This window comes from Gobio gobio, assembly GCF_949357685.1.
Source record: "Gobio gobio genome assembly, chromosome: 16".
NCBI classification, from domain to species: domain Eukaryota; kingdom Metazoa; phylum Chordata; class Actinopteri; order Cypriniformes; family Gobionidae; genus Gobio; species Gobio gobio.
In genome coordinates this window covers 4,965,513-4,979,375 of record NC_137109.1, presented here as the reverse complement: position 1 = coordinate 4,979,375, position 13,863 = coordinate 4,965,513, and the positions used below count along the sequence as shown (strand labels likewise).

General features: G+C 42.9%; 2 protein-coding genes across 2 annotated transcripts in view; one reads left to right on the top strand and one right to left on the bottom strand.

The window, feature by feature from the left end:
• The first annotated feature begins 773 nt into the window (after positions 1-773).
• Positions 774-6,967, top strand: cetn2 (centrin, EF-hand protein, 2). The gene is made up of 6 exons (XM_079838173.1): positions 774-855; positions 3,856-4,014; positions 4,283-4,411; positions 4,483-4,620; positions 4,694-4,825; positions 6,783-6,967. Exons 1-5 carry the CDS (start codon positions 853-855, stop codon positions 4,781-4,783), a joined length of 519 nt encoding a protein of 172 aa, XP_079694299.1. The 5' UTR covers positions 774-852; the 3' UTR covers positions 4,784-4,825; positions 6,783-6,967.
• Positions 6,968-7,017: 50 nt separating this feature from the next.
• The window catches only part of gcna (germ cell nuclear acidic peptidase), a 52,084-nt gene continuing 45,238 nt past the window's right edge, over positions 7,018-13,863 (bottom strand). Inside the window, exon 13 of the mRNA XM_079838956.1 lies at positions 7,018-7,630. Within this exon, the coding sequence (XP_079695082.1) occupies positions 7,399-7,630 (232 nt within the window). The 3' untranslated portion in view covers positions 7,018-7,398. The remainder of the gene's footprint in view (positions 7,631-13,863) is intronic.

Sequence of the window (13,863 nt, the reverse complement as noted above, 5' to 3'; positions counted from 1 at the left end):
GACATGTGAGTCTAGCCAATGAGAGAAGGGCTACGTCAAAGAGCGCCACTGCGCGGCCCAATCAGTAGAAAGAACATCTTTACCTCCCCATGACATCACCAATCAAACTCCTACATGTGCTTTTTTATTATTTATAAATATAAAATTATAAATTTATATTATGTTATGAAACATGTAGCGCGTTTGTGTGTTTGTTTATAAAATATAAATAACATGTAAAGGTACATCCACACTGACAAAATGCATTGCCTGATTTCTCTATCTATGCAAATATAATAAACGGTAAGATCAGAATCGATAATTATCCGCCAATCAGAATCAAATCAGGGCGGCAAAATATCTTCGTGTGTGGTAATTTATTGTGGTAATTATTATTATTAAAGTGCAACTATTCTCATTTTGTTGTAAGATGTGTGTGGATGTGTCAATTATGTATAAATTATGTATTATTTTGTGTTGAGTTTATCTGTATTCCATTGGCAATGTTCTTAAGTTATTGTCATTCGAGCATTAATTAAAAAATATATATAATAAAAAGTAGCTATTGTGATCAGGTTTATGAATTTGATAAATTTGTTCACTTTATAAAGCCCCAAGGTATGGGATATAAGTAGAATGTGAACTATAGTATTATATTCTCACAGTTCGCTTAAAGAAGCGTTATAATCGAGGTAAGATGCTTTTGTACGAAATTACGAATAGACTGTTGCTTCCTAATTATTATTCATGAGCCAACGTCTTCCTTTCAGCCAATCAGTTGGGCCTACAGACCGAACGTCACGAAGCGTAATTAATATTCATGAGCCAATCCTTCACCGTAGTGTTGTTTCTCCTGGTGTTCTCTCGGTGAAGATGGTGAGTCACGACGAATGTAACTGTTTCACAATCTGTGTGTTTATATCTGCGATTAAATCAAGCAGTGTCGCTCCTTCTAGCGGTCGCCTCTTTGCCATTAGTATGTCCATATTTCCTTCGGGTTATGAACATGTGTAATCGCAGGTGTTGTCTGTTATTGCTACTGCTCTTTCTTTTTCATCGGGAGAAATACAGAGAAACTGTCATCAGGGCATTCAGGAGAGAATTAACAACCGCGGACAACATGCTAATCTAATTCAAAAGCAGAGGATCTGATATTCCTCTTATTCTCTATTTCTTTCATCCAACAATCTTATTCTAGCCTGGGTCATCTCTCATGTTTACAGTATCTTCTGTTATTGACTGCTCCTGCTTTAATAGAGGTTCTGTTCTGTTCTATTCTGTTCTATTCTATTCTGTTCTGTTCTGTTCTGTTCTGTTCTGTTCTGTTCTGTTCTGTTCTGTTCTATTCTGTTCTGTTCTGTTCTGTTCTGTTCTGTTCTGTTCTGTTCTGTTCTGTTCTGTTCTGTTCTGTTCTGTTCTGTTCTGTTCTGTTCTGTTCTGTTCTGTTCTATTCTATTCTATTCTGTTCTATTCTGTTCTGTTCTGTTCTGTTCTGTTCTATTCTATTCTATTCTATTCTGTTCTGTTCTGTTCTGTTCTGTTCTGTTCTATTCTGTTCTATTCTGTTCTATTCTAATCTATTCTGTTCTGTTCTGTTCTATTCTGTTCTATTCTGTTCTATTCTGTTCTATTCTGTTCTATTCTAATCTATTCTGTTCTATTCTGTTCTATTCTGTTCTATTCTGTTCTATTCTAATCTATTCTGTTCTGTTCTGTTCTATTCTGTTCTATTCTAATCTATTCTGTTCTGTTCTGTTCTATTCTGTTCTAATCTAATCTAATCTTGTTCTATTCTATTCTATTCTATTCTATTCTATTCTGTTCTGTTCTGTTCTGTTCTGTTCTGTTCTGTTCTGTTCTGTTCTGTTCTATTCTGTTCTATTCTGTTCTGTTCTGTTCTGTTCTGTTCTGTTCTGTTCTGTTCTATTCTGTTCTATTCTGTTCTGTTCTGTTCTGTTCTGTTCTATTCTATTCTATTCTGTTCTGTTCTGTTCTGTTCTGTTCTGTTCTATTCTGTTCTATTCTGTTCTATTCTGTTCTATTCTAATCTATTCTGTTCTATTCTGTTCTATTCTGTTCTATTCTGTTCTGTTCTGTTCTATTCTGTTCTATTCTAATCTATTCTGTTCTGTTCTGTTCTATTCTGTTCTAATCTAATCTAATCTTGTTCTATTCTATTCTATTCTATTCTATTCTATTCTATTCTGTTCTAATCTAATCTTGTTCTATTCTATTCTATTCTATTCTATTCTATTCTATTCTATTCTATTCTATTCTATTCTGTTCTAATCTAATCTTGTTCTATTCTATTCTATTCTATTCTATCATGTTCTATTCTATTCTATCATGTTCTATTCTATTCTGTTCTATTATAATCTGTTCTGTTATTTTCTATTCTGTCCTATTCTATTTTGTTCTGTTCTATTCTAATCTGTTCTATTGTGTGTGTTGTGTTGTGTTGTGTTTGTTGTGTTCTAATCTGTTGTGTTGTGTTGTGTTGTGTTCTGTTCTATTGTGTGTGTTGTGTTGTGTTTGTTGTGTTCTAATCTGTTGTGTTGTGTTGTGTTGTGTGTGTTCTGTTCTGTTCTATTGTGTTGTGTTGTGTTGTGTTGTGTTGTGTTGTGTTGTGTTCTAATCTATTGTGTGTGTTGTGTTGTGTTGTGTTTGTTGTGTTCTAATCTGTTGTGTTGTGTGTGTTCTGTTCTGTTCTATTGTGTTGTGTTGTGTTGTGTTGTGTTCTAATCTATTGTGTGTGTTGTGTTGTGTTGTGTTTGTTGTGTTCTAATCTGTTGTGTTGTGTTGTGTTCTGTTCTATTGTGTGTGTTGTGTTGTGTTTGTTGTGTTCTAATCTGTTGTGTTGTGTTGTGTTGTGTGTGTTCTGTTCTGTTCTATTGTGTTGTGTTGTGTTGTGTTGTGTTCTAATCTATTGTGTGTGTTGTGTTGTGTTTGTTGTGTTCTAATCTGTTGTGTTGTGTTGTGTGTGTTCTGTTCTGTTCTATTGTGTTGTGTTGTGTTGTGTTGTGTTCTAATCTATTGTGTGTGTTGTGTTGTGTTGTGTTTGTTGTGTTCTAATCTGTTGTGTTGTGTGTGTTCTGTTCTGTTCTATTGTGTGTGTTGTGTTGTGTGTGTTCTGTTCTGTTCTATTGTGTTGTGTTGTGTTGTGTTCTGTTCTGTTCTAATCTGTTGTGTTGTGTTGTGTTGTGTTGTGTGTGTTCTGTTCTGTTCTATTGTGTTGTGTTGTGTTCTAATCTATTGTGTTGTGTTGTGTTGTGTTCTAATCTGTTGTGTTGTGTTGTGTTCTAATCTGTTGTGTTGTGTTGTGTTGTGTTGTGTTGTGTTGTGTTGTGTTCTAATCTATTGTGTGTGTTGTGTTGTGTTGTGTTTGTTGTGTTCTAATCTGTTGTGTTGTGTGTGTTCTGTTCTGTTCTATTGTGTTGTGTTGTGTTGTGTGTGTTCTGTTCTGTTCTATTGTGTTGTGTTGTGTTGTGTTCTAATCTATTGTGTTGTGTTGTGTTGTGTTGTGTTCTAATCTGTTGTGTTGTGTTGTGTTCTAATGTTGTGTTGTGTTGTGTTCTAATCTATTGTGTTGTGTTGTGTTGTGTTGTGTTGTGTTGTGTGTGTTCTGTTCTGTTCTATTGTGTTGTGTTGTGTTGTGTTGTGTTCTAATCTATTGTGTTGTGTTGTGTTGTGTTGTGTTCTAATCTGTTGTGTTGTGTTGTGTTGTGTTGTGTTGTGTTGTGTTCTAATCTATTGTGTTGTGTTGTGTTGTGTTGTGTTCTAATCTATTGTGTTGTGTTGTGTTGTGTTCTAATCTATTGTGTTGTGTTGTGTTGTGTTCTAATCTGTTGTTTTGTGTTGTGTTGTGTTGTGACACAGGCCACTAGTCCTAAAAGAGCGCCTCTGGGTGCTGTAGCTGCTCGTAAGAAGCCGTCTCTGAAGCCTGAGCTGACGGAGGAGCAGCGGCAGGAGATCCGCGAGGCCTTCGAGCTGTTCGACACTGATGGCTCTGGCTATATCGAGGTCAAGGAGCTAAAGGTCAGATCTCATCAACACAGCAGAAATATTATGATTGTCTTTTAAATTCGGCTTAAAATGGAAGTGGCGCTAGTCTTTTCTTCATTATTGTGCTGTATATCGAGAGAAACGCTTCTCAAACAAGAACAGATGTAGGCGGGGCTTGAGTGTGTGTGGGGATATGATTGGATGGCTGTGGTTTGCTATTGGTGGAGCTCATGTGAGTCAGTAGAGAAGTAAAGAAACGAATGCCCAGACTGTGTGTGAGTGATGAAGGGTTCTGCTCCAGGTGGCCATGCGGGCGCTCGGGTTTGAGCCTAAAAAGGAGGAAATCAAGAAGATGATTGCAGAGGTTGATAAGGACGCGACCGGAAAGATCTCCTTCAGTGATTTCATGGCAGTGATGAACCAGAAAATGGTAAGTTTTTTTTTTTCTAAGTAAAAATATTCTAGAAAAGAAAACTCTTCCTACAGTTTGGAAACCTCTAGGCTGAAAAGGACTCAAAGGAAGAAATCCTCAAGGCTTTCCGGCTGTTTGATGACGATGAGACTGGGAAAATATCCTTCCGGAATCTGAAGAGAGTGGCCAAAGAACTGGGGGAAAACCTGACGGACGAGGAGCTGCAGGTACAGCAGCAGAACCGCTCTCTCCCGCTCGGGATCCCAGGGGGAAAACACTCATCTCTGTCCCTGTCTTTAGGAGATGATTGAAGAGGCCGACCGGGACGGGGACGGAGAGGTTAACCAGCAGGAGTTTCTCCGCATCATGAAGAAAACCAGTTTGTACTGAATGTCTCCAGAAGCTCAGGAGTCTGGCAGAAATCATTTCTATGTAAACATATATTTACGTTTTTTAGAATTTAGCTGTTTTATGCACCATACCATTCCAGAACCTCAATGCCTGTCCACCCCAGAGGTCAAATAGCAGACCAGTGTGCCAAACGTCAGCTGTTTACACTCTATAGTCTCACTCTATAGTCTCAGTCTATAGTCTCACTCTATAGTCTCACTCTATAGTCTCACTCTATATAGTCTCACTCTATAGTCTCACTCTATAGTCTCACTCTATAGTCTCACTCTATATAGTCTCACTCTATAGTCTCAGTCTATAGTCTCAGTCTATAGTCTCACTCTATATAGTCTCACTCTATAGTCTCACTCTATAGTCTCACTCTATAGTCTCACTCTATATAGTCTCACTCTATAGTCTCAGTCTATAGTCTCAGTCTATAGTCTCACTCTATATAGTCTCACTCTATAGTCTCAGTCTATAGTCTCACTCTATAGTCTCACTCTATAGTCTCACTCTATAGTCTCACTCTATAGTCTCAGTCTATAGTCTCAGTCTATAGTCTCACTCTATAGTCTCACTCTATAGTCTCAGTCTATAGTCTCACTCTATAGTCTCAGTCTATAGTCTCACTCTATAGTCTCACTCTATAGTCTCACTCTAGTCTCACTCTATAGTCTCAGTCTATAGTCTAACTCTATAGTCTCAGTCTATAGTCTCACTCTAGTCTCACTCTATAGTCTCAGTCTATAGTCTCAGTCTATAGTCTCACTCTAGTCTCACTCTATAGTCTCAGTCTATAGTCTCAGTCTATAGTCTCAGTCTATAGTCTCACTCTATAGTCTCAGTCTATAGTCTCACTCTATAGTCTCACTCTATAGTCTCACTCTATAGTCTCAGTCTATAGTCTCACTCTATAGTCTCAGTCTATAGTCTCACTCTATAGTCTCAGTCTATAGTCTCACTCTATAGTCTCACTCTATAGTCTCAGTCTATAGTCTCAGTCTATAGTCTCACTCTAGTCTCACTCTATAGTCTCACTCTATATAGTCTCAGTCTAGTCTCACTCTATATAGTCTCACTCTATAGTCTCAGTCTATAGTCTCACTCTATATAGTCTCACTCTATAGTCTCTAGTCTCACTCTATAGTCTCACTCTATAGTCTCAGTCTATAGTCTCACTCTAGTCTCACTCTATAGTCTCAGTCTATAGTCTCACTCTATATAGTCTCACTCTATAGTCTCAGTCTATAGTCTCACTCTATATAGTCTCACTCTATATAGTCTCACTCTATAGTCTCAGTCTATAGTCTCACTCTATATAGTCTCACTCTATAGTCTCTAGTCTCACTCTATAGTCTCTAGTCTCACTCTATAGTCTCACTCTATAGTCTCAGTCTATAGTCTCAGTCTATAGTCTCACTCTATAGTCTCACTCTATATAGTCTCACTCTATAGTCTCAGTCTATAGTCTCACTCTATAGTCTCAGTCTATAGTCTCACTCTATAGTCTCACTCTATAGTCTCAGTCTATAGTCTCACTCTAGTCTCACTCTATAGTCTCACTCTATATAGTCTCAGTCTAGTCTCACTCTATATAGTCTCACTCTATAGTCTCAGTCTATAGTCTCACTCTATATAGTCTCACTCTATAGTCTCTAGTCTCACTCTATAGTCTCACTCTATAGTCTCAGTCTATAGTCTCACTCTAGTCTCACTCTATAGTCTCAGTCTATAGTCTCACTCTATAGTCTCAGTCTATAGTCTCACTCTATATAGTCTCAGTCTATAGTCTCAGTTTAGTCTCAGTCTATAGTCTCAGTCTATAGTCTCACTCTATATAGTCTCAGTTTAGTCTCAGTCTATAGTCTCACTCTATAGTCTCAGATCATATCAGTGAAGATATAAACATAACAGAGGTCGTAGTGGTTGAGTGAGTTCAGCAATGATTAACGTGGTGAAGTTTACACTGATTCTCTTCTGCTGGCTCTGCTTTCAGGACGTCTGAACCACAGCCCTTCTCTGAGCCTCAGATCTCCGCCGCTTTAGTGGACACAAACTGTGATCCTGTGCTTGTATTTTCCTATGTGGATTTCCTTTATGCACATCTACCTTTAAATGAGTTTATGTTTTGTATTTGAGATGCTATTTAAGTATTATTTAAAATAAATTGTATTAAGCACATTATTGTGTCTTCAGTAGTATTTGTTTAGATTCAGTATCATGCACGGAATAAAGGGAGAATGTAACCCAATTGTTTATTCTGAAAAAACACAAATAAAACAAGATCATCACAAACCAACATGACACAAATAAGAGCACACACACACACACACACACACACACACACACGTTTCCCTTTGATATCAAGAGGTCCATCTTAAGATTTCACAACACACTCACAGGACAGCAGATGAACTCGGCTCATATCATAAGGCTTTAACCATAAACTTCACAGTATAAAACATATCAAAACTGATCTGATGGCGGGTGACAGACCCACTAAAGTCACTATATTTCAAGTAAGTTGCCACTGCACATGAACAGAACCCAAACTGAAGCAGCGGTGGTGAGGTATCTGAGGCTGGTGTGTGTGTCCGGTCAGAGGTCAGAGGTCAGCTCTGGCTGAGGCGGGTCTTGCTGGCGAAGTCGGCGCTGAGTTTGCGCATGACCTCTGCGTGACTCTGACCGGTCAGCTCCTGTCTGGCCGAGCCGTAGTTCTCCTTCACGAAGCTGGCGAAGGCTGTGGGAGCCCGTGGCTTGGCAGGAGTCAACAGAACCAGCTGACCCGTGCACAGGGCACACACAAACTTCGTCGTGTCCAGTGACTTGGAGTGGCGGCCGATCCTGTGAGGGAAATAACACAGACTATTAGCGGCAGACAGTAAGTGAGAGTAACAGTGACGTGATTTCCACGGAAACAGGAAAACAGGACGGGGCATATCGAACTGTTCCTCCCCTTTTTATGAGCTCGGTAAAGCTAGATTAAGATTAGTTTCCTAATCTCTAACCGTTTCTCCTCCTAATCTCCTCCATATCGCTTTAAAATACAGTATTCTGTGCAGAATTCAAATGGTACCAATATGTTTTCTGGGCTGCGGCGACTCGATCACATGATCCGCTCTGTGCTATCGTGTCTCTGGACCGGAGCTGCGGCGGTCCACTGAGCCTTCATTCCCTATCCCCTATATAGTGCACTGTCTGATCGTTCCCTATCCCCTATATAGTGCACTGTCTGATCGTTCCCTATCCCCTATATAGTACACTGTCTGATCGCTCCCTATCCCCTATATAGTGCACTGTCTGATCGTTCCCTATCCCCTATATAGTGTACTGTCTGATCGTTCCCTATCCCCTATATAGTGCACTGTCTGATCGTTCCCTATCCCCTATATAGTGCACTGTCTGATCGTTCCCTATCCCCTATATAGTGCACTGTCTGATCGTTCCCTATCCCCTATATAGTGCACTGTCTGATCGTTCCCTATCCCCTATATAGTGCACTGTCTGATCGTTCCCTATCCCCTATATAGTGCACTGTCTGATCGTTCCCTATCCCCTATATAGTGCACTGTCTGATCGTTCCCTATCCCCTATATAGTGCACTGTCTGATCGTTCCCTATCCCCTATATAGTGCACTGTCTGATCGTTCCCTATCCCCTATATAGTGCACTGTCTGATCGTTCCCTATCCCCTATATAGTGCACTGTCTGGTTCCCTATCCCCTATATAGTGCACTGTCTGATCGTTCCCTATCCCCTATATAGTGCACTGTCTGATCGTTCCCTATCCCCTATATAGTGCACTGTCTGGTTCCCTATCCCCTATATAGTGCACCGTCTGGTTCCCTATCCCCTATATAGTGCACTGTCTGGTTCCCTATCCCCTATATAGTGCACCGTCTGGTTCCCTATCCCCTATATAGTGCACTGTCTGATCGTTCCCTATCCCCTATATAGTGCAGTGTCTGATCGTTCCCTATCCCCTATATAGTGCAGTGTCTGATCGTTCCCTATCCCCTATATAGTGCAGTGTCTGATCGTTCTCTATCCCCTATATAGTGCACCGTCTGATCGCTCCCTATCCCCTATATAGTGCACTGTCTGATCGTTCCCTATCCCCTATATAGTGCACCGTCTGATCGTTCCCTATCCCCTATATAGTGCACCGTCTGATCGCTCCCTATCCCCTATATAGTGCACCGTCTGATCGCTCCCTATCCCCTATATAGTGCACTGTCTGATCGCTCCCTATCCCCTATATAGTGCACCGTCTGATCGCTCCCTATCCCCTATATAGTGCACTGTCTGATCGCTCCCTATCCCCTATATAGTGCAGTGTCTGATCGTTCTCTATCCCCTATATAGTGCACCGTCTGGTTCCCTATCCCCTATATAGTGCACCGTCTGATCGTTCCCTATCCCCTATATAGCGCAGTGTCTGATCGTTCTCTATCCCCTATATAGTGCACCGTCTGATCGCTCCCTATCCCCTATATAGTGCACCGTCTGATCGCTCCCTATCCCCTATATAGTGCACTGTCTGATCGCTCCCTATCCCCTATATAGTGCAGTGTCTGATCGTTCTCTATCCCCTATATAGTGCACCGTCTGGTTCCCTATCCCCTATATAGTGCACCGTCTGATCGTTCCCTATCCCCTATATAGTGCAGTGTCTGATCGTTCTCTATCCCCTATATAGTGCACCGTCTGATCGTTCTCTATCCCCTATATAGTGCACCGTCTGGTTCCCTATCCCCTATATAGTGCACCGTCTGATCGTTCCCTATCCCCTATATAGTGCAGTGTCTGATCGTTCTCTATCCCCTATATAGTGCACCGTCTGATCGCTCCCTATCCCCTATATAGTGCACTGTCTGATCGCTCCCTATCCCCTATATAGTGCAGTGTCTGATCGTTCTCTATCCCCTATATAGTGCAGTGTCTGATCGTTCCCTATCCCCTATATAGTGCACCGTCTGATCGTTCCCTATCCCCTATATAGTGCACTGTCTGATCGCTCCCTATCCCCTATATAGTGCAGTGTCTGATCGTTCTCTATCCCCTATATAGTGCACCGTCTGATCGCTCCCTATCCCCTATATAGTGCACTGTCTGATCGTTCTCTATCCCCTATATAGTGCACCGTCTGATCGTTCCCTATCCCCTATATAGTGCACCGTCTGATCGTTCCCTATCCCCTATATAGTGCACCGTCTGATCGTTCCCTATCCCCTATATAGTGCAGTGTCTGATCGTTCCCTATCCCCTATATAGTGCAGTGTCTGATCGTTCTCTATCCCCTATATAGTGCAGTGTCTGATCGTTCCCTATACCCTATATAGTGCACTGTCTGATCGTTCCCTATCCCCTATATAGTGCAGTCTGATCGTTCCCTATCCCCTATATAGAGCAGTGTCTGATCGTTCCCTATCCCCTATATAGTGCAGTCTGATCGTTCCCTATCCCCTATATAGAGCAGTGTCTGATTGTTCCCTATCCCCTATATAGTGCAGTGTCTGATCGTTCCCTATCCCCTATATAGCGCACTGTCTGATCGTTCCCTATCCCCTATATAGTGCACCGTCTGGTTCCCTATCCCCTATATAGTGCACTGTCTGATCGCTCCCTATCCCCTATATAGCGCACTGTCTGATCGTTCCCTATCCCCTATATAGTGCACTGTCTGATCGTTCTCTATCCCCTATATAGTGCACTGTCTGATCGTTCTCTATCCCCTATATAGTGCAGTCTGATCGTTCCCTATCCCCTATATAGTGCAGTGTCTGATCGTTCCCTATCCCCTATATAGTGCAGTGTCTGATCGCTCCCTATCCCCTATATAGAGCACTGTCTGATCGCTCCCTATCCCCTATATAGAGCACTGTCTGATCGCTCCCTATCCCCTATATAGTGCACCGTCTGATCGCTCCCTATCCCCTATATAGTGCACTGTCTGATCGCTCCCTATCCCCTATATAGTGCAGTGTCTGATCGTTCTCTATCCCCTATATAGTGCACCGTCTGGTTCCCTATCCCCTATATAGTGCACCGTCTGATCGTTCCCTATCCCCTATATAGTGCAGTGTCTGATCGTTCTCTATCCCCTATATAGTGCACCGTCTGATCGTTCTCTATCCCCTATATAGTGCACCGTCTGGTTCCCTATCCCCTATATAGTGCACCGTCTGATCGTTCCCTATCCCCTATATAGTGCAGTGTCTGATCGTTCTCTATCCCCTATATAGTGCACCGTCTGATCGCTCCCTATCCCCTATATAGTGCACTGTCTGATCGCTCCCTATCCCCTATATAGTGCAGTGTCTGATCGTTCTCTATCCCCTATATAGTGCAGTGTCTGATCGTTCCCTATCCCCTATATAGTGCACCGTCTGATCGTTCCCTATCCCCTATATAGTGCACTGTCTGATCGCTCCCTATCCCCTATATAGTGCAGTGTCTGATCGTTCTCTATCCCCTATATAGTGCACCGTCTGATCGCTCCCTATCCCCTATATAGTGCACTGTCTGATCGTTCTCTATCCCCTATATAGTGCACCGTCTGATCGTTCCCTATCCCCTATATAGTGCACCGTCTGATCGTTCCCTATCCCCTATATAGTGCACCGTCTGATCGTTCCCTATCCCCTATATAGTGCACCGTCTGATCGTTCCCTATCCCCTATATAGTGCAGTGTCTGATCGTTCCCTATCCCCTATATAGTGCAGTGTCTGATCGTTCTCTATCCCCTATATAGTGCAGTGTCTGATCGTTCCCTATACCCTATATAGTGCACTGTCTGATCGTTCCCTATCCCCTATATAGTGCAGTCTGATCGTTCCCTATCCCCTATATAGAGCAGTGTCTGATCGTTCCCTATCCCCTATATAGTGCAGTCTGATCGTTCCCTATCCCCTATATAGAGCAGTGTCTGATTGTTCCCTATCCCCTATATAGTGCAGTGTCTGATCGTTCCCTATCCCCTATATAGCGCACTGTCTGATCGTTCCCTATCCCCTATATAGTGCACCGTCTGGTTCCCTATCCCCTATATAGCGCACTGTCTGATCGTTCCCTATCCCCTATATAGTGCACCGTCTGGTTCCCTATCCCCTATATAGTGCACTGTCTGATCGCTCCCTATCCCCTATATAGCGCACTGTCTGATCGTTCCCTATCCCCTATATAGTGCACTGTCTGATCGTTCTCTATCCCCTATATAGTGCACTGTCTGATCGTTCTCTATCCCCTATATAGTGCAGTCTGATCGTTCCCTATCCCCTATATAGTGCAGTGTCTGATCGTTCCCTATCCCCTATATAGTGCAGTGTCTGATCGCTCCCTATCCCCTATATAGAGCACTGTCTGATCGCTCCCTATCCCCTATATAGAGCACTGTCTGATCGCTCCCTATCCCCTATATAGTGCACTGTCTGATTGTTCCCTATCCCCTATATAGTGCACTGTCTGAATCATTCCCTATCCCCTATATAGTGCACTGTCTGATCGTTCCCTATCCCCTATATAGTGCACTGTCTGATCGTTCCCTATCCCCTATATAGTGCAGTGTCTGATCGTTCCCTATCCCCTATATAGTGCAGTGTCTGATCGTTCCCCATCCCCTATATAGTGCAGTGTCTGATCGTTCCCTATCCCCTATATAGTGCACTGTCTGATCGTTCCCCATCCCCTATATAGTGCAGTGTCTGATCGTTCCCTATCCCCTATATAGTGCAGTGTCTGATCGTTCCCCATCCCCTATATAGTGCAGTGTCTGATCGTTCCCTATCCCCTATATAGTGCACTGTCTGATCGTTCCCTATCCCCTATATAGTGCACCGTCTGGTTCCCTATCCCCTATATAGTGCAGTGTCTGATCGTTCCCTATCCCCTATATAGTGCAGTGTCTGATCGTTCCCTATCCCCTATATAGTGCAGTGTCTGATCGTTCCCTATCCCCTATATAGTGCACTGTCTGATCGTTCCCTATCCCCTATATAGCTCACTGTCTGATCGTTCCCCATCCCCTATATAGCGCACTGTCTGATCGCTCCCTATCCCCTATATAGCGCACTGTCTGATCGCTCCCTATCCCCTATATAGTGTACTGTCTGATCGTTCCCTATCCCCTATATAGCTCACTGTCTGATCGTTCCCTATCCCCTATATAGTGCACTGTCTGATCGTTCCCTATCCCCTATATAGTGTACTGTCTGATCGTTCCCTATCCCCTATATAGCTCACTGTCTGATCGTTCCCCATCCCCTATATAGCGCACTGTCTGATCGCTCCCTATCCCCTATATAGTGCACTGTCTGATCGTTCCCTATCCCCTATATAGCGCACTGTCTGATCGTTCCCTATCCCCTATATAGCGCACTGTCTGATCGCTCCCTATCCCCTATATAGTGCACTGTCTGATCGTTCCCTATCCCCTATATAGCGCACTGTCTGATCGTTCCCTATCCCCTATATAGCGCACTGTCTGATCGCTCCCTATCCCCTATATAGTGCACTGTCTGATCGCTCCCTATCCCCTATATAGTGCACTGTCTGATCGCTCCCTATCCCCTATATAGTGCACTGTCTGATCGCTCCCTATCCCCTATATAGTGCACTGTCTGATCGCTCCCTATCCCCTATATAGTGCACTGTCTGATCGTTCCCTATCCCCTATATAGCGCACTGTCTGATCGCTCCCTATCCTCTATATAGTGCACTGTCTGATCGCTCCCTATCCCCTATATAGCGCACTGTCTGATCGTTCCCTATCCCCTATATAGTGCACTGTCTGATCGCTCCCTATCCCCTATATAGTGCACTGTCTGATCGCTCCCCATCCCCTATATAGAGCACTGTCTGATCGCTCCCTATCCCCTATATAGTGCACTGTCTGATCGCTCCCTATCCCCTATATAGTGCACTGTCTGATCGCTCCCTATCCCCTATATAGTGCACTGTCTGATCGTTCCCTATCCCCTATATAGTGCACTGTCTGATCGTTCCCTATCCCCTATATAGCGCACTGTCTGATCGCTCCCTATCCCCTATATAGCGCACTGTCTGATCGTTCCCTATC